Here is an 18177-nt window from a genome sequence, read left to right on the forward strand (position 1 = left end):
CCTCGGTTCAAGACACTTATTTGCTTCGTGACCTTGTGCTCTGAGCCTCATTCCTTATGCGTTAAAAGAGATAATAATATGATAATAATAAAAACTACTTCCTAGGGTTTCCCTGGTGGCGCAGTGGTTAAGAATCTGCCTGCCAGTGCAGGGGACAAGGGTTCGAGCCCTGGACCGGGAAGATCCCACATGCCGCGAAGCCACTAAGCCCGTGCGCCACAACTACTGAACCTGCGCTCTAGAGCCCGCGAGCCACAAGTACTGAAGCCCGCGCACCTATGCTCCGCAACAAGAGAAGCCTCCGCAATGAGAAGCCCGCGCGCAGCAACAAAGACCCAACGCAGCCAAAAATAAATAATGGATGGAAAGAAAAATAAGTCAGAAACTTATGAGTGAAACACTCTCCCATCCAAAAGAGGGTTCAGAGCTTGGGTAGGGATGGGTGAATGGGTGTCCCACATATTAATTTCTCTTCTCAGGACTTCTCTTCTGATCTATCTCTGGTTTTTCTCATAAGGATGGGAAATCACTTGTCCCCTCCCTCATCTGTCTATTCCTTGGAATTGGGGGATTTGTGTGAATATGAGCTGGCCAGCCCCCTCTCCTTAGAAATCCCCTCTTGGTTTCCAGGATCCAGAGGAAGGGAAAGATGAAGGGAGTTATGCCAGGCCAGGCTCCCTCCAGCTGTTCTGTTGAACTAGGTGTTGGGCATATGAAAATGGTAACTCGAGAAAGGGACAGTGCTGCTGAGTCAGGAGGTTGAATCCCAGAGGCTTGAGATGTGGGAAGAGGTGGTGGGCCTCCTTCCAAGGAACATTCCTTCTCAACTCTGCTTGTCTCAAGGGAGAAACTGGTTCCCAGACCATGGGTGGGCAGGCACTGTAATGACCTGGGGAGGCTACCCCAGGCTCCACGGTTGTTCTGAGGGCACCAGGGAGTCTTCTTCATCACCACCAGCACCAGAGAGAAGAACCACAGAGAAGAGAGTGAGGATAAGGGATAAACCTAGGGAAGGACACGCAGCTCCTCACTCGGGCCCCTCCATCCCAACCATCACCTCTAGAGGCCAGCCCTGTGGCTGATGACACAAATGCCACCAGGGAGGTGATAGTGCAGACTCTCTATCTGGAGCTGACAGCACAAGGTCCCCTTCTCTTGGCCAGACTGCGGGCTGCTTAGGTTCTTAGAGCTGAAGCCAAGGAAAGCAGAAGAGAAGAAAAGAGGGAGGGCAGGGTCAGTTTCCTTCAGAAAGAGGGGGGCAGAGGGGAATCCACAGAACGGACTTGGAGGGGAATTTCTGAGCAGAGAAAGTGAAAGTTCCGGGCCATAAATGGGTGGAAGTGGCAGCTTCCTCCAGCTTCGTCCACTCTCACATTCCCAGACCCCTTCACACCCCGCACTTCTCGGCACTCTCACCACTCCCAGCCAGGCCTCGGCTTCACACAGACTCTGCCCAGATTCACTCACGCTCACAGCTTGCTGGCAGTCAGTCTCCGCTCATCCTCCATGGCATCCCATGCAGCTGCACTACTAGCCCTCAGCCTGCTGATTCTCTGGACCTCCCCTGGTAAGGCTGAGGGGAGCCTCAGGGTGGGGGGCAAGTAGCAGGGGTGTCTAGGGCTCAGACTGCTTGGCGCTGGACGTGAGGGACTCTGTGAATTAGGATTGCATGTTTCAGTGTACCTGGGTTGTGCCCCATGTGTGTGCCTGTGAGTGGTGGTGTACCTGGGCTCCTGAATTCCAATGTGTATCTGTCTCTTGGTGTATCCAGGGCCTATGACTACCCGCCTCTCTTCAGGGACTATTTCCTGCTGCCTCAGTTTCCCAGGCGGGAGAGAACAGTATATACTTTCTTAAGGTGGAGGGAATGGGAGACACTGATCTAAGAAGGGTCAAAAAATTTAACAGTGGTCAAAAAATTTAGCAACTCCTAAGTTCTGCTAATGTCACCCTCCTGTTACCCACCCCACCCCCTTCCCTACCCCACATCCTTCCCCCCACTGACTCTGTAACCAGCGTGAACCCTTCATTTGTGGGGAAGTTGAAAAGACTTGGGAGAGAAGTTGGGGTGATCAGGGCAGCAGGAGGGCATTTGTGGGGCTCAGGACAGCGGTCATTTGCCGAACTGCTCAGAAGTGCTTCAATATATTTAGCGAATATCAATCAGGTCCAGCTGCCGCCACACACAGACTGGCATCCTTACTGCCAGTGAGGGCTGTGGCCTCTGTTCCTCAGTGTCCCTGTGCCCTGACACTAATCCTACCCCAGCTCTGGGAGATGCCAACGACGCTGAAGACTGCTGCCTGTCTGTGGCCCAGCGCCCCATTCCTGGATTCCTGGTGCGAGCCTATCGCTACCTGCTCATCAACAATGGCTGCAGGGTGTCTGCCGTTGTGTGAGTTGCGGGACAAGCCTGACTAACCTCACCTCCCCCATCAGCCCCTGGGGAAACCCACCCCCACCTTCTTATCTCTAAGCCCCTGAAACAGGTTCCCGGGTGTGGTCCCCAGCCGCTGCCCCTCACACCAGGGTCTGCCAGGAAGCTGGGTTCCAGGGCTCTATTTCCTCTGACCTCTGACCTCTGTCTCCAGGTTCACCACGCTGAGAGGTCACCAGCTCTGTGCACCCCCAGACCAGCCCTGGGTGGGCCGCATCATCCGCAGACTGCAGAAGAACTCAGCCAAGGCAAGCCTGGCCCTCCCCAGCCCTGCCTCCTCCCTCCAAGCCCCTGCCCAAGACCCCAGCCCATGACCTTGCCTCTCCTTCCTCCCCCAGGGAAAGCGCTACAGCAGGTAGCCCATGATAGCCCCAGAGGGAGCCCTGTGTCTGAGGGAAAGAATGTGAATCACTGAAGCCCTGGGGAACCAAGGACCAGAAGGGAGGACCAGGTCTCCTGCTCCCCTGCACCAGACCTGACCCAGCTGGGGTGGGGCAGGAGTGTGAGTGTGAGTGTGAGTGTGGATGAGTGTGGTGGAAGCACAACTTCTCCATGCCCAGACTGCAGCGTTTCCAATAAAACCCAGCTGGTACCCATGAATCCGTCTGTCTGCTGTCTGTTTGCTGTCTGTCCAGGAGGACTGTGATAGGAAGGGGGAGGTGGAATGGCCGGGTTAGTTTCCACCCTGCAGCCCAAGCAACGTCCTCATCGACCTCCACCTAATATGCTGTGTTCTCAGGATCAGCTCCCATGATCAGGGCCCCACCTCACGTCTCCTCACAGCCCTATCACACTCCACAGCTCAGCAACACTAAACCTGTGCCCATCCCCTGAATGACCCAAACTCTCTCAGGCCTCTGAGTTTTTGCCCTCCAGGACAGGTGCTCAAGCATCCAGGTGTCTCAGGGATCTGGTGTCACTGGGGGCGGGGAAGGGAGTTGTTGGGAACCAGCTCTCATGGCTGGGTGAGGGCCAGGAGGCCCAACTCTGTTGCCTGGGGAGAAAAAACCCATCCACCCAAGCCATTCCCTCTGTCTGGAACACTCTTCTCTCTCTTCTGCCTGCCTGGCTTCCTATCTGGGTCTGGATGACTCCTCCTCCAGGAAGCCTTCCCTGACTCCATGCTGGGTTAGGCAGCCTCCCTCCCTCCCAAGCCCCCAGGGCCCTCTGCTCCTCTCCTCTTGCAGCAATCAAGGAGCTGAGTTATAATTGCTAGTTTGTCAGCCTTGCTGAACAGGGATCTTGTCTATTTTGGTTTCCACTGTCTCCCTGGTATGAAGTACACGGCTTGGCACAAGATAGTCACTCAATAAATATTTGTCTTGAGAGCAGATAAATATGTAAGAAAAGGGTCAGCAGCCAGAGGTGAGGGCCCACCTGTCCATATAGAATCTGACCTCCAGTCCAGCCCTCTTCTGGGCCAGGTCCAGCCCCGTCTGGGTCCACGTGGCAATCCTGGGGCCATGCTTCCCAGGGATACTGACAGACAGACCTGGGAGCCAGAGGTCAGAGTGGGAGAGGAAGGAAAAAGGAACAGCCAGAGAGCTGGGGAGATTCAGCATGGGGGGACCCCCACCACCTCGTAGCCACATGGGCTCCAGGGCCAAGGCAACACTGAGACCAGAGGAGTCACAGGGAAGGAGTCTCAGCTCTGGGAGACAAAAGCCCTCGACTCTTGGGACATCTCACAAGACTGCTCTGGGAGGAATGAACTCCTCGTGCTCGGGATGTCCTCTGGGAAAGCTGGCTGGTTGCCCAACTATGGCCCCTAAGGGCCTGTCCAGCTGGGAGCAGCAAGTCTGTGCCCCTGGGGTTGGGATGACAGCTAGTACACCAGACTGAGCATCCTCTCCTGGGAACAGGGGCCACCACTACACCATATACCTTATCTGGTAACAAAAGCAGGCCTGGGCAGGCTTGGGCAAACTTGGAAGGGAAGCAGCAGTGAGGGGCTGTGCCAGCCCCTCCTCACTGAGCTGAGAGCATGGCAGCTTCTTCCTTACCTCTGCTCCTAGGACGAGGTGTCCAGAGCCTCAGATAAATCAGGTCTTGGAGTCACAGGAGTGGGTGGAATGGGGATAGTTTGCAAGAACAACTGGTATAGCCAGGAAATCTGGCTCCGCTACCTGGGGGAAATTACCCATCCATTCATGCATGCATGCAGCCATCCATCTAGCTGTCTCTGCATCCATTAGACCTCCACCCATCCATCCACCCACCCCCCCACCAACTCATCCATCCATTAAGTCAGCCAACCATGGAGTTCCAGAGGTCACAGCTGTGGACACTCTTTGGACCTGTGCCCTGAACCACAGCAGGCAGAGGACAGACACAGGTGTAAGGTGGGGTACATCCCCTCAAATCCTTCTGGGTCCCCAGTGAAACCAAGCAAAGTTCAGCCTGCCACAGAGGCAGACACAAACCCACACTATGGACACTTGCAGAAACACACAGATGGAGTACAGAAGGTGAGGGTGGGAGCCCTGAGGAGGTGCTAACAGGAGAGAGGCACCTGGACACCACCTCCCTGACACTGCCACAGGTGGTGGGGGGTGGGGGGGAGGGGATGCAGGAACAGGTCATGAGCTCAATGCCCGGTCCCCAATCCCCCAATCCTGTTTCTGCCCCTGACTGTGCAACTCTGGGGAAGTCCCTTTCTCACTGCCCCCTCCAAGACCTTACTTCCCCCCATCTGTCAGGTGGGGGATGGGAGGCTTCATTTTTAAGAGCCCCTCCAAACAAAGACTTAATTCCTAAATCTTTGGGTCTTAGGCTAACCCTCCCCAGCATTCACACAGTCTCCCCAAAGTCATGCACATTCAGAAAGGTCCCCACTCGGACTTCCCTGGTGGCACAGTCGTTAAGAATCCGCCTGCCAATGCAGGGGACACAGGTTTGAGCCCTGGTCCGGGAAGATCCCACATGCCACAGAGCAACTAAGCCTGTGTGCCACAACTACTGAGCCTGCGCTCTAGAGCCCGTGAGCCACAACTACTGAGTCCACATGCCACAACTACTGAAGCCTGCACACCTAGAGCCCTTGCTCCGCAACAAAGAAAAGCCACCTCAATGAGAAGCCCTCGCACTGCAACGAAGAGTAGCCCCCGCTCACCACAACTAGACAAAGCCCGCGCGCAGAAAAGAAGACCCAATGCAGCCAAAAATAAATGAATACATAAATAAATAAATACATTTATTTAAAAAATAGAAAGAAAGGAAAGTCTTCACTTCCCGGGGCCGCAGGGACCACCCTCTGGGAATAAAGGGGAAGCTGAGGTTCAGGAAGAAAGAAAATAATCCAGGTGCTGGTGAAGTGGCTGGAACAGCCCCCTGCTGGACCCTGGAGGCCTGGAGGGTGAAGAATTTCGAAGAAGCCTGAGCCCTCCCCACCTCTTCTCCAGCCAGAGCCTTTCCTCCCGGCTTTCTCCTTCCCTGTTTTTCCCACCCCCAGCCACCAACCCTCCCAGACACTAGGTCTTTTTCCCTTATCTCCCTGCCAGACACAGGAGGGCTTAGCCCAGCAACCTGTGACTTGTCCTGATCCACTTAAACATTCTCAGCACTCTGATTTCATCTAATCAACACCTGCCCTGTTTCACTATGATTCACTGACAAGTGTTGAGTCTTTATTCCAAGTTCTGACGGGCCTGCCTACCTGACAATGATGAAGCTGCCTGCTCTCTGAGGGGTGGGGTGGACTCCTAGCTCCCTAACCAGGATATGGGGGCCTTGCTGCCTGCCTCTAAGTAGACACCTTCCTCTCTCAGGCACACGGCACTTGCTACAGGTTTAAGGCGGGCAGCTGAGTGACACCTCCCTACCTGAAGTCCTGTGGTTCCAGCAGCCAACATCTCCCTAAAGGGAGCTGACATCCCTACTTAGGGAGCTTCCAGCCTTTTTGTCCACCTCTATGGCGGACAAAAATCTTCCTATCCATGGGGGGAATTCCCTGATGGTCCAGTGGTTAGGACTTGGTGCTTTCACTGCCGGGACCCCAATTCAATCCCTGGTTGGGGAACTGAGATCACACAAGCCTCTCAGCCCTCCCCAAAAAAATGCTCCCTGATAGAGTTCCCAGGGAACTGCCACTGCCAACATTGCTCTGCCCAGGGCCTGGCGCAGAACAAGGCCTAGTACGCATCTGAGTAACAGAAAATGGAATTGAACATGACCCTTTCTCACGATTACCCCACCACTGCTCACACCTGGAGCACATCCAGTTCTCGGGGTGGGGGCTGTCTCGGTTACATGGCTAAGTGTTTGGTCAGAGCCAGCTCCATACGGTTTTGATCAGATTTTCATCATCTCATGTTCAATTTCTCGGCAAGCCTCCACCACATACTCCCTTCTCTGGCCTCCGGGAAACTCAGAAACAGCCAGAAAACCTTGGGAATAAGAGTTTCACAAGGGAGCAGGACTCCCAAGTGGGGAGTTTCCTCCAAGAGGCCCTCTGTCAGAAGAAACAGGCACTTTTCTGGTCAGAGAACTTTCGTGATGGCCCCTGAGGCTTTGTCCACGTGGGAGGACTTGGCTCTGTAGTACTAGCTATATCACCACTAGTGCTTACTAGGTGCTTGGCACTGCTTTAAGTGCTATTATCATTCTTACGTTGCAGCTGAGGAAACTGAGGTGCAGAGGTTAAATAACTTACCCAGGCTGGATGGCCGGTAAAGTGGCAGAGCTGGGGATCCTGGCTGGGCAGACGGGCTCCAGAATCTGACTCAGCTACCACACATACCACCTCTCTAAGTTGATCCACCTCCTAAATAAAAATGGGAAATAGTACAGCAGGTGCAGGTCTGAGGAAGTGGCCCTCAGAGAACAGGGAAAACCGTTCCTTTGAGGTGCTGACCATGCGCCAGGCTCCAAGCTGAGTCCTTTATGTGCATTATCATTGCATCCTCAAACAACCCTATGAGGTGGGGATCACTAGTCCCATTCTATGTATGAGGAAATGGAGGCACAGAGAGGTAGAGTGATCTCCCAAGTCCACTCAACTGGTGAGTGGCAAAGCCGAGACGGCAGCCCGTCTGCCTGATGGGTAGCACTTAGGCTGAGGGCTGGGGGCTGGGATGTCCAGATGGGGTAGAAAGGCTTGGCTTCCTAGGAAGAGCTGGGAAAAAAACAAGAGAAGAAGCTGAAGGTCTCAGGCAGGACCCCAGCCCTTGAGCTCAGACACAGATATGCCCCTTGGAGGCCTCCTGGGCCGGCCTCTCCAGCAGAAGGGGAGCCTGCTTCCCCAGAGCCTCCAGGAGGAAGTGGGCACAGGTTCTCAAGGTCTCCTCAGGCCTCAGTTTTTCCAGGAGTGGAGCAGTGGAGAAGGGGCTCAGCCTACAACTATGCCCACCTTCTTACCTCCATTCCCAGGGGAATAGCAGCGGCCAGGACCTGGTAATGTTGAAAGGAAAGGACGAATGGAGGGCAGGGTTGGGATCTGGAGGGCAGGGATAGGGGAAGGACTAGGGGTCTGTGGGCGGGACTTCTGGAAGGAGTGGGCCTCTCAGGGGGCCTCTGAGCCAGCCTGGCTGGGGCCCCTGCAGGGCAGAGCTTCTGGGGACTGCAAGCGTGGGATCAGATCCTGAAGGACCGTTTCTGAGGGCTGCTTCCATCTCCTGAGGGGCCAAGCATGAGGTGGAACCTCTGAGGATCAGAGTAGATGGGGGAGCCAGACCTCCCAGCCCACTTCTATTCCTAGGACCTTTGAGTCTTCCGTGGCTCCAGAGGGGAAGTATAAGACCTGAGCTGCCCTGGGCTCCAACCCAGCTGAAGTAGGATGGCTGTAACCCCAGCAGCTTCAACACTGCCCTATCAGACAATAGGACCCACCCCCCACCCACCCCACCCCCCAGAGTTCTGGGTCTCAGATTCGCACTCACTGGAAATCTGGACCCATTACCATCAAAACCACAATCACCTTGCCGAACTCATACCTGTCAGACCATCATTTCAAGGATCCTCCCCCAAGAGGAAGACACCCCTTCCTACCAGGGACCCAACACTGTAAAGCTCTCCATCAATTCAGGAATCCTGGCAGGACATCCCATCACCTATTGGTGTCCCCACTGCTGACAGGAACCCCATTCATGTCAAGGTCCCCCCATTACTATCAGGCCACCATTCCTCTTGGGAAATCCTATCACCGTCAGGAACACCCAAGCCTGTCAGGCAGGACAGCAGCGATGCACCACTCCAGGAACACCATTTTCCATGTAGTCTATGTAAATGGCACCTCTTGGCATGGCAGCCCTAAGTGTCAGAGCATCTGTTAACACAGGGTCCCCAATGGTCTTAGGGCTGCCATGACATAGAGTCCCAGCCCTGGCAAACCCTTGTGTTTAAAGTGATGCTACATCACTGTCTGGAACCCAGAAATAGTTATTCACGCCAGGCACTGTTCTGGGTGCTGACGGTACAATAGTAAGCAAGACAGATATTTTATTGGGATTCAGGGAGCTGAATGTAATCCTTTGGGGATTCTACGATGGAAGGCAACATCTACTGGTGAGTAAGACTAATATAATAGGAAATTCCTCAAACACAGAAAAGGGTTAAGATTGTGGGCAGTGAAAAAAAAGATAAATACCTTGATAGTCCACCCTACAGCTGTCCAACATCAACATGCATCCTTCTTACCAAACCCTAGACTTAACATTTTAAGGGTGTCACCTAACATAAGATCACTTTTGTTTATACAACCAAAAAGATTCACTGCTCCCCAAACAGAGACTCTTCAGAGCCTTAGCAATTACCACACCTGTCTTAGCTTGGGCTGCCATAATAAAATACCATGGACTGAGTGGCTTAAACAACAGAAATTTATTTTCTCACAGTTCTGGAGGTTAGAAGTTCAACATCAAGGTGCCGGCATGGTAGGTTTCTATTGAGAGCTCTCTTCCTGGCATGTAGATGACCACCTTCTTACTAGGTCCTCACATGGCAGAGATCTCTCTCTCTCTTCCTCTTCTTTGAAGGCCACAGTCCTATAAGACTAGAGCCCTACACTTATGATCTCATTTAACCTAAATTACTTCCTAAATACCCTATCTCTAGATATAGTCACATCGAGGGTTAGGGCTTCAACATATGAATTCTAGGGGACACAGTTCAGCCCATAGCAAAAGCCAAATCTAAATCCAAGAACTCAGAATGACATCCACTCCTCCTCTAGTTTTGTTGTAATCTCAACTCTCTATTCTACAACACCTGGTGACCACCAGCAGCACACCTGATTGGTCAGGATAAGTTGGGTAATGCTGCAATAACAAATGACACCTAAATCTGAGTGGCTGAACACAACAAAATTCTATGCTGCACACATACCAAGCCTGCTGTGAGTCTAGGCAATCTCTAGCACAGCTGTACTCCATGTGGTGGCTCAACATTCCAGGCTGCTTTGATCTCTTGGCGTGTTCTTTCATCTCAACACATGTTTCCATGATGACTCCAGCCAGGCAAGACAGCAAGGGGAACCCTTCCTTAAATGCTTCTATCCACAAATGGCACGTGCCATTTCTGCACGCATTTCATTGGCCAAAGTGGGTCATACCTCCATGCCTAACTTCAAGGGAGCAACTGCCAGAAGGATAAGCAAACCAGAATCTTGGTGAGTAGTAGTAATATTACCACAACAACCTATATTCAAGAATGGAATAAAGGAGGATGAAAGAAAAGAGGAGTCAGTTAAAGAAATGGAGACATTTCAGAGCCAGGAAGGAAATATGAATAAAAGCTGTAGTCAGTAGTTCCAAAACTAGTCCTGGGGCTTAACTAGAATTTATTACTTCTCTCTTATATTAGTTTTCTATTGCTGTGTAACAAATCACCACAAATTCAGCAGCTTCAAACAATCCAGATTTATTATCTCACAGTTTCTGTGGGTCAACAATCTGGGTACAGGTTAACTGGGTCCTCTGCTCAGGGCCTCACCAGGCTAATCTCAGGTGTCAGCCAGGCTGCCATCTCATCTCAGGCTCTGAGTCCTCTTCCAAATTCACTGGGTGTTGACAGTTGTGGTTTTAGGACTGAAGCCCTGAGTTCCTAGAGCTGCCTGCAACTCCCTGCTCCATGGCCCTCTTCACAACATGGCAGTTTGCTTCTCCAAGGGCAACATGAGAGCATCTGCTGCTGCTTTTTATTTCTTAGCCCTAGACACTTTTTTAAAGGGCTCACCTGATTAGGTCAGGCCCACCCAGGGTAATCTCCCTTTTGACTAACTCAAAGTCAACTGATTTTGAGTCCTTAATTACATCTGCAAAGCCCCTTCATTTTTGCCATAGAGCATAACCTAACCACATCACTGATATCCCATCATATTCACAGGCCAAGAGGCCAAGGGGATCCCCTCAAAGCGAGGAGATTATACAGGACATGCACACCATGAGGGAGGAATCTTAAATTCTGTTTGCCACACTTCCTCTATGATTCATTCCCTTTACCTCCAACTGGCACTTCAGCTGGTTGACATTCTATGCCTGCTAAGGGAAGCAAACCTTCGTGCCCAGGGAATACTGGTCCCTGATGGTCCTGCCTGATTAAGGTTACAGGGGTCTTCCATGAACTTTGACCACTGGGCATGGCATCACCAGGAGGTAACCCAAGTACCCCAGGGATTACCCCCACATACATAGCTTCTCACACCACTTGCCTTCTGCTGCCTCACCCACATCAGGATTAATCACAAAGCCCTGTCCTTCCCGAACCTCTGTGCTTGCTGTTCATTCCACCTGGAATGTCCTACCTCCTGCCTCACCCATCCTCAAGGCTCTGCAGAGCTCCCTGTTACATGTAGCCTCCCTTGCCTTCCCTCTGGCCCCCCTACCCACCAGGCTCATCACCAGCGACACAGGTCACTTTCTGCTTGGTTTCAGAGGCCCTTGTTTCCTGCACGTCTCCTGAGAAAGCTCAGTCCAGGCCCAGAAACCCTGGGGCCCAGAGTGGCCCAAACTGCAGAAAATGAAGGAGAGGGGGTGTTCAGGAAATCCTGGCAGTGGCTGAGGCAGTCATTCAAGCGGCTGAGGACAGGAGGCAGAGAAGGAGGGTGTACTGTTGCTCAAGACTTCCCCCAATCCTGATGTCCAGTCACCTCCAGAAGTGCTGTGCAATATCCTACCCACACTTGGACTAAAGGGACAAGCTCTGCCCTGCAGGCTGGGCCAGGACCCTCTGGATATGGACAGAGGGTTTGGAGAAGGATTTGCGGGGTGAAGCAGACCCCCTCCTAGGATCAGGAACTTTCAGAAGCTGAGTCATCAGGCTTCTTGCTCATTTCCAGCTCCTTTCTGGAATAAGAGAGCCCAGGCTCCTCAGACCAGAGCTCCACTTCCACAGGCCACACAACCCATTTTTTTCTAGACACTAGATGCCCTCTGCAGGCCCCAGGAGGTTGGAGCACAGGCCAGGAGCCTCGCACCCCCTTTCCCTATGCACTGGATGCCCCCTGCAGGCCTTGTGAGGTTGAGAACCACAATGGGATGGATTAAACAGAACACACATATACACACAAACACAAAAGTGGGGACACCCTTACCCTCATATATACATCCATACCCACACACACATACACAGACATATAATCAATCACACAGCCAATCACTCACATCTACCAAGGACACACCACAGACATTTAAGCATATAATCACAGTACGGACACAAGGGGACATATAGACACACATACACAATTACACACAAACCGTCAGGGGAACACAGACACAAAGGCACACATGGACACAATCTTTCCTCCTAGAGAAAAGTATTTGTTTGGAAGAAATATGTTAAAAAGCCACCTGGGGAACAGGGTAATATCATGAATGGTGGACTTAATAAAAGAAGGTACCTAAACTGCCTCTCAGTCTGATGTGGCCTGTTGACTAGAGAACCTTTTGTTTTGCTGGGCACTGGAGTGGTTACAGTTGTGGAACAGTACGGGGAAGAGTTGGGGTAGAGCTACTAAAAAGAGAGATTTGAAGTTTGCAAGAGCTTAAACTATATAACTTGTATGAAAGCGCATTCTTAGAAGTTGGGCTCCTGAACTCAGAAAGCCAGATTGAACTATCCTCACTGCATCCCAGGACACCCTAAAAAGAGACAGCCCTCCTGATGCTGGTAATATGTGGGAGGTGATGAATGAGAAAAGGGGATGGACCTAACTACCACTGAATGCACCCACTGTGAGTCAGGTACATGGACTACCTCACAAGATACATATTATTCCCATTTTACAGATCCCGTTCCCTTGACTGTCCAGGGTTCTAAAACCGGATTCAAATACAAGAGTTTGAGTATAAAAACCCTGTTGTTTCCACTACATTAGTAATGGCAAATGCAAGGAATATAAGTTTCCATTCCCTACTCATGTTCCCAACAATGACAGAACGTATGTGTCTTTCCCACTGATCCAGATCAGTGATTGGCAAACTGTGGCCCAGCCAGCCTACTGCCTGTTTTTAATTTTATTTATTTATTTATTTATTTATGGCTGTGTTAGGTCTTCGTTTCTGTGTGTGGGCTTTCGCTAGTTGTGGCGAGCGGGGGCCACTCTTCATCGCAGTGCGCGGGCCTCTCACTGTCGCAGCCTCTCTTGTCGTGGAGCACAAGCTCCAGACGCGCAGGCTCAGTAGTTGTGGCTCAAGGGCCTAGTTGCTCCGTGGCATGCGGGATCTTCCCAGACCAGGGCTCGAACCCATGTCCCCTGCATTGGCAGGCAGATTCTCAACCACTGCGCCACCAGGGAAGCCCTACTGCCTGTTTTTGTAAATAAAACTTTATTGGAATATAGCCGTGCCTGTTCATTTACATATTGTCTATGGCTGCTTCGGGGCTATAACAGCAAAGCTAAGAAGTGACTACAGAGACAGTATGGTCTGCAAAACCTTATTCATTAGCTGAACCTTTAACAAAAAAAGTTTGCTAACCTCTGATCCAAACCCAGCCTCAAATTGGAGTTGGCAAGTCTTCTTGCCTTTGGTGTCTTAGCATTGAAGGATGGTCAGATAAATAAATAACTGAGATGGATGGATAGATGGATGGATTGAACCAACAGATGGACAGACATATATGGGTAGTATATCAGAGTTTTGCTCCAAATATGTACCAATGTTCTGCCATTTATAAGCAAAGAAACATTGGGTAAATTAATCTTTCTGGATCTTAGTTTCCTCATCTGTAAAGTGGGGATAATAATACAATGATCATTATCTAGGGCTCTTTCTATTGCAAATGACAAAAATCCAACTTAAAGTAGCTTAAGCAAAAAGTTAAATTTGTCCTATCACATAACTAGATTAAGATTTGGTCTACTTCAGCACTGGCTGGACCCAGGGATTCAAATGATGTTATCTCCATCTTTTAACTTGACTTTCTCTAATTCTTTTTATGTGGAGGCCTCATTCCTGTTATAGACAGGTGATCTTCTAGCAGCAGAAAATACGGCCACTGGAAGCCTCAAGTCCACATTTGTATAGTGAGTGATCCAAAACAGAGGGCCTCTTTCTCCTAACATCAAAGCTCATGAAAAGCTTTGAACTGTGCTTGTGACACATACTCAGTTCTTCAATATATTACAGTGGCCAGGGAATGGAGTACTCTGATCAGATCACTATGGTGAACACAGCCACCAAGACCACGTGAAGTGAGAGAGAAATTCCCTAAAGGAACCAGGAAAAGGAGTATAAAAAAGTGTCTGCATGAACAAAAACATCACTCACAGCATTCTACTTCATAGATTTGTCATGAGAAAATGATTTTAGAGCATTTAGCATGGTGCATGGCACTTAAGTATCAACAAATGTTCATTATTACCATAACTGATAAATAGATGAATGGATGCATTAAATAGACAGCTAATGGTTAAACATATTGATGAATAAATGAAGAGGAAGATGTGAAAAGATAGATGAAAGGAAAGATGGGAGAATGGACCGATGAAGAGACAAAGATGGGGAGACATATGGACACATGGATGGACAGATCAATCAATTGATAAATGGATGGATGGATGATGGAAAGAAAAGGCATACAAAAAAGGGATCACAGTTAAGTTTGTCATATCATATGCTCTAGGGCTGGGAATGGGAAACAGAATAGCGCTCCACAATTGGTGTCTCCTGAGAGGGCCCCTCCTCTGGTCTCTGTCTCTTGGGTCCCTCTCATCAGGTGGGGGAAACACTTGCTCCCCTCCCTCATCTCTAGTTTCCTTGTGTCCCTGTGAGCTAACCAGCTCCTCTCCTCAGAAATCCCCTCTCAATTCCCAGGATAGGGAAGGCATGGCAGAAGGGGGTGTTCTAAGCCAGGTTCCCCTCATGCTATCGATAATCCTCTGACTCAGTTTGGGGCACAGGAAAATAATGGGGGAAAGGGACAGTACTGGCTGGGCCAGGAGGGTGAAGCCCTAGAGTCCTGAGATGTGAGATATGGGAGCTGGACCTGCTTCCAAAGAACTTTCCCTTTAGCCCTGCTTGTCGAAGAGAGGAGTAGGTCTCAGATGATGGATGTGTAGTCACTGTGATAGGCCTAGGGAGACCTGGGAGATCTGCTCCAGCCTTACCCTGCTACCTGTGATTGTCCTCAGGGAATCTGGGGGACCAGCTGGGTCCCATCTTTCCCACTCCAGTAGTCTTAGGACCACAGAGAAGAGGTGGGAGTAAGGAGAAACCTGGGAAAGAGGGAGGCCCCCTCCACCTTGCTCTGACCTCTAATCCTGAACCAAGCTCTGACCCCTAGCCTTAAAACTGATGTTCAAATGCCTTCAAGAGGACGACACTGCAAACCTTCCCCTAACAGGGACAATGCAACCCCCTTCCGTTGTCCAAAATGTTGAGTGCTGAGGTTCTCAGAGCTAAAGACAAAGAGTGGGAAATGGGGACAGGGAGACTACTAAGGAGTTATGAAAGGGAAAAAATGTTCTAGATAGATGGAGACAGTGGGGAGTGCACTCAGTGGAAAGGTATTCTGCTACCAACTCATGTACTGCAATTCAATTCAGACACTAACTACCCAGAGCTAGTGTTAGACTCCACAGGTTTAAGGGCACGGTCCCAACAAGCCTGCCCCCACTTGAGATGCCAGTCACAAGTGGGGTCCCCAGGCCACCTGCATTTCTGCCTAACTAGCTACAAGTCCAGAGGTCTTCAAACCCCCCTCAGGTCCAATAGTTCACTAGAATGACTCACAGAACTCAGAAGTGCTATACTGACAACTACTTTTTTGTTTGTTTGCTTTTTTGTTTGTTTGTTTTTTGCTGTACGTGGGCCTCTCACTTTTGTGGCCTCTCCCGTTGCGGAGCACAGGCTCCGGACAAGCAGGCTCAGCGGCCATGGCTCACGGGCCCCGCCGCTCCGCGGCATGTGGGCTCTTCCTAACGTGGGCCTCTCACTTTTGTGGCCTCTCCCGTTGCGGAGCACAGGCTCCGGACAAGCAGGCTCAGCGGCCATGGCTCACGGGCCCAGCCGCTCCGCGGCATGTGGGATCTTCCTGGACCGGGGCACGAAACTGTGTCCCCTGCATCGGCAGGCAGACTCTCAACCACTGGGCCACCAGGGGAGCCCTGACAACTAGTTTTTTTATAAAGTATACATATATAAGGAACATCCAAATGAAAAGACACACAAGGAGAGTCTCAGCGCAGAGCTCCCATGCTCTCTCCCCATGGAGACACAAAGGGCATGTCACCCTCCCAGTACAGCAATGTGTTCACCAACCAGGAAGTTCCATGAGTGTCCAGAGTTTTTACTGAGATTTCATACACAGGCATGAATGAATTGTTGGCAACATGACTCGATCTCCTCTGATGGACTGGCTCAAAGCCCCAATTCTGCAATGATATGGTTGATCTTTCTGCTGACCAGGCCTCATCCCAAGTCACCTCATCTCTTAGCATCAACTCAGGTGTGACCCAAGGGGCTCACAGATAACAAAGACACACGTATTACTTGAGATATTCCAAAGATTTAGAGTCTCCCTCTCAGGAACAGGGACAAAAGCCAAATTGTTTAGTATACAACAGACAGAGCCCTGCATCTGAGTGAAGGGATGTGAATTACTGAAGCCCTGGGGACCAGGCCTCCTGTTCCCGTGCACCAGACTTGACCCAGCTGCAGCAGGGCAGGAGTGTCACTGTGAGTGTGAGTGTGAGGGTGAGTGCGGTGGAAGCACAGCTTCTCCATGCTCCGACTGCAGTGCTTTCCACTGGCATCCATGGATCTGTCTGTCACCTGTCTGTATGTAGCCCAGAAGATAGGTATGAGAGGGGAAAAGTGTGTGGGATGGTGGGAAGAGGATAGGTAAATCTATTCTCCACACTTCAGCCTGAGGGAACTTTTACTTCACTCATTTCTGGTCATTCTCTCCCATACCGTCCAGCCACAAGGCTCCCTTCCCCCCTCCCCAGACCAAACAGGGCAGCTATTTCCAACCTCCCACACCGGGTTAATTGCTCTTTCTTGGCTTTACCAAAGCACCCTCTACCGCCCCCAGCCAGTCAGCTTCGTCTATTGTAGTGATCTTATTGTCTCTTTTGATTCCCCTCACCCCTCCAACCTAGATGACAAGCTCTCTGAGGGCAGAATCTGTGCCTGTCTTCTCTGCTGTATCCTCATGCCCAAGCACATCACCCGGCACATAGTAGTCACTCGATAAATATTTGTTGATTAGTGACTGCAGGAACAAAAATCACAAGAAAGGAGGTCTCAGCTCAGAGAGGAAGGGCTGTGACCCTCTAACTATGAAGTGACTTGGCCAAGGCCACTCAGCCAACAAGTATTCCCATAGCCTGGCCTGTCTAGACTGGGCCCTCTCTGGAGCCCTATTCCTCCTCTGCCCAGAATCATAAAAATAGAATGGGGCAAACAAGAAAGGCAATTGTCAGAGCAGAAGCCAAGAAGACAGAGAGGAGAGGGGATGGCAAAAGAGTACTGGAAGCGTCCCGAAGCTCTTTTCTTGCTGCCTGGTGCTGAGGTCTCCGTCTTCCCAGGGTGGAGCTCCGAAATCTGACTCCACCCTTATAAAAGAGGGCCCGAGCCCTGCCTCTTAGTAATAAACCCTGACTCCACCCCTTTATTGATAGGCTCTGGCTCCACCTTCTGGACTACGCCTCCTCTGAAGAAATGCCCTGGCTCCGCCCCTTCCGGGTAATAGGTAAGCCCCACCCCTAGTGCGTGACGGTGTCTTTGTGACGTAACGTACCGGCCTGTTTCCGGGGTGGAGCCGGGGAGGGTGGGCGTTTAGGCTGCGTCGACCCCTCAGCCCCCCTCCAGGTGACCCCAATCCCCGAAAATCCTCACCCGGGGCCCCAAATATCCCAGCCCCATGACCTCGAAGGCCTTTGGCTCTAACCCCCTAAATACCCAATGCCCCCGAGGTGCCCGACCTCCCAATCCCTTAACGTCTAGTGCCTCCCAAATCTTCAATCCAACCCTGTCCCGATGTGGCAACTGAGTCTTCCCGGGGGCACCTGTCTCATATTACCCGAGAACAAGTCAGACTGGTCCAGAGAATGACAGAGAAGGGGATCCGGGATTGGGGAATCCTTGATCCAATCATGCCGCTCCCCAGGAGACGTTCGGAACCCAGGACATGTCGGGATTGAGGAGATACGAGGTGGCGCTGGAGGCTGAGGAGGAGTGAGTGGAGGCGGGGTTCTGCGGAGGAGGAACCTAGCCGCTCCGGGGTGGTGGGGGAGGGGCGGGGAGGGCGCGAGTTTTCTGGGGCGGGGGAAGCGGGGGGGGGGGGGCCTCTTAGGGGGCGGG

The 18177-nt window shown here is 51.3% G+C and overlaps 2 protein-coding genes across 2 annotated transcripts in view; both read left to right on the forward strand.

The window, feature by feature from the left end:
* The first annotated feature begins 1506 nt into the window (after positions 1–1506).
* On the forward strand, positions 1507–2796 carry CCL19 (C-C motif chemokine ligand 19). The gene is made up of 4 exons (XM_007470748.1): positions 1507–1567; positions 2269–2395; positions 2592–2685; positions 2776–2796. Exons 1-4 carry the CDS (start codon positions 1507–1509, stop codon positions 2794–2796), a joined length of 303 nt encoding a protein of 100 aa, XP_007470810.1.
* Positions 2797–17621: 14825 nt separating this feature from the next.
* LOC103073103 (uncharacterized) overlaps positions 17622–18177 on the forward strand; it is a 1444-nt gene continuing 888 nt past the window's right edge. The window contains exons 1-2 of the mRNA XM_082931508.1: positions 17622–17685; positions 17984–18051. Coding sequence (XP_082787634.1) covers positions 18005–18051 — 47 coding nt within the window. The 5' untranslated portion in view covers positions 17622–17685; positions 17984–18004. The remainder of the gene's footprint in view (positions 17686–17983; positions 18052–18177) is intronic.

The sequence above is a fragment of the Lipotes vexillifer genome, unplaced genomic scaffold (genome assembly GCF_000442215.2).
Source record: "Lipotes vexillifer unplaced genomic scaffold, Lipotes_vexillifer_v1.1 scaffold2225, whole genome shotgun sequence".
NCBI classification, from domain to species: Eukaryota; Metazoa; Chordata; class Mammalia; order Artiodactyla; family Lipotidae; genus Lipotes; species Lipotes vexillifer.

Coding starts and splice junctions, on each gene's coding strand:
- CCL19 (XM_007470748.1), top strand. CDS start 1,507: ATGGCATCCCATGCAGCTGCACTACTAGCCCTCAGCCTGCTGATTCTC. Junction 2,396..2,591: donor TGCAGGGTGTCTGCCGTTGT/GTGAGTTGCGGG, acceptor CTCTGTCTCCAG/GTTCACCACGCTGAGAGGTC. Junction 2,686..2,775: donor TGCAGAAGAACTCAGCCAAG/GCAAGCCTGGCC, acceptor TTCCTCCCCCAG/GGAAAGCGCTACAGCAGGTA.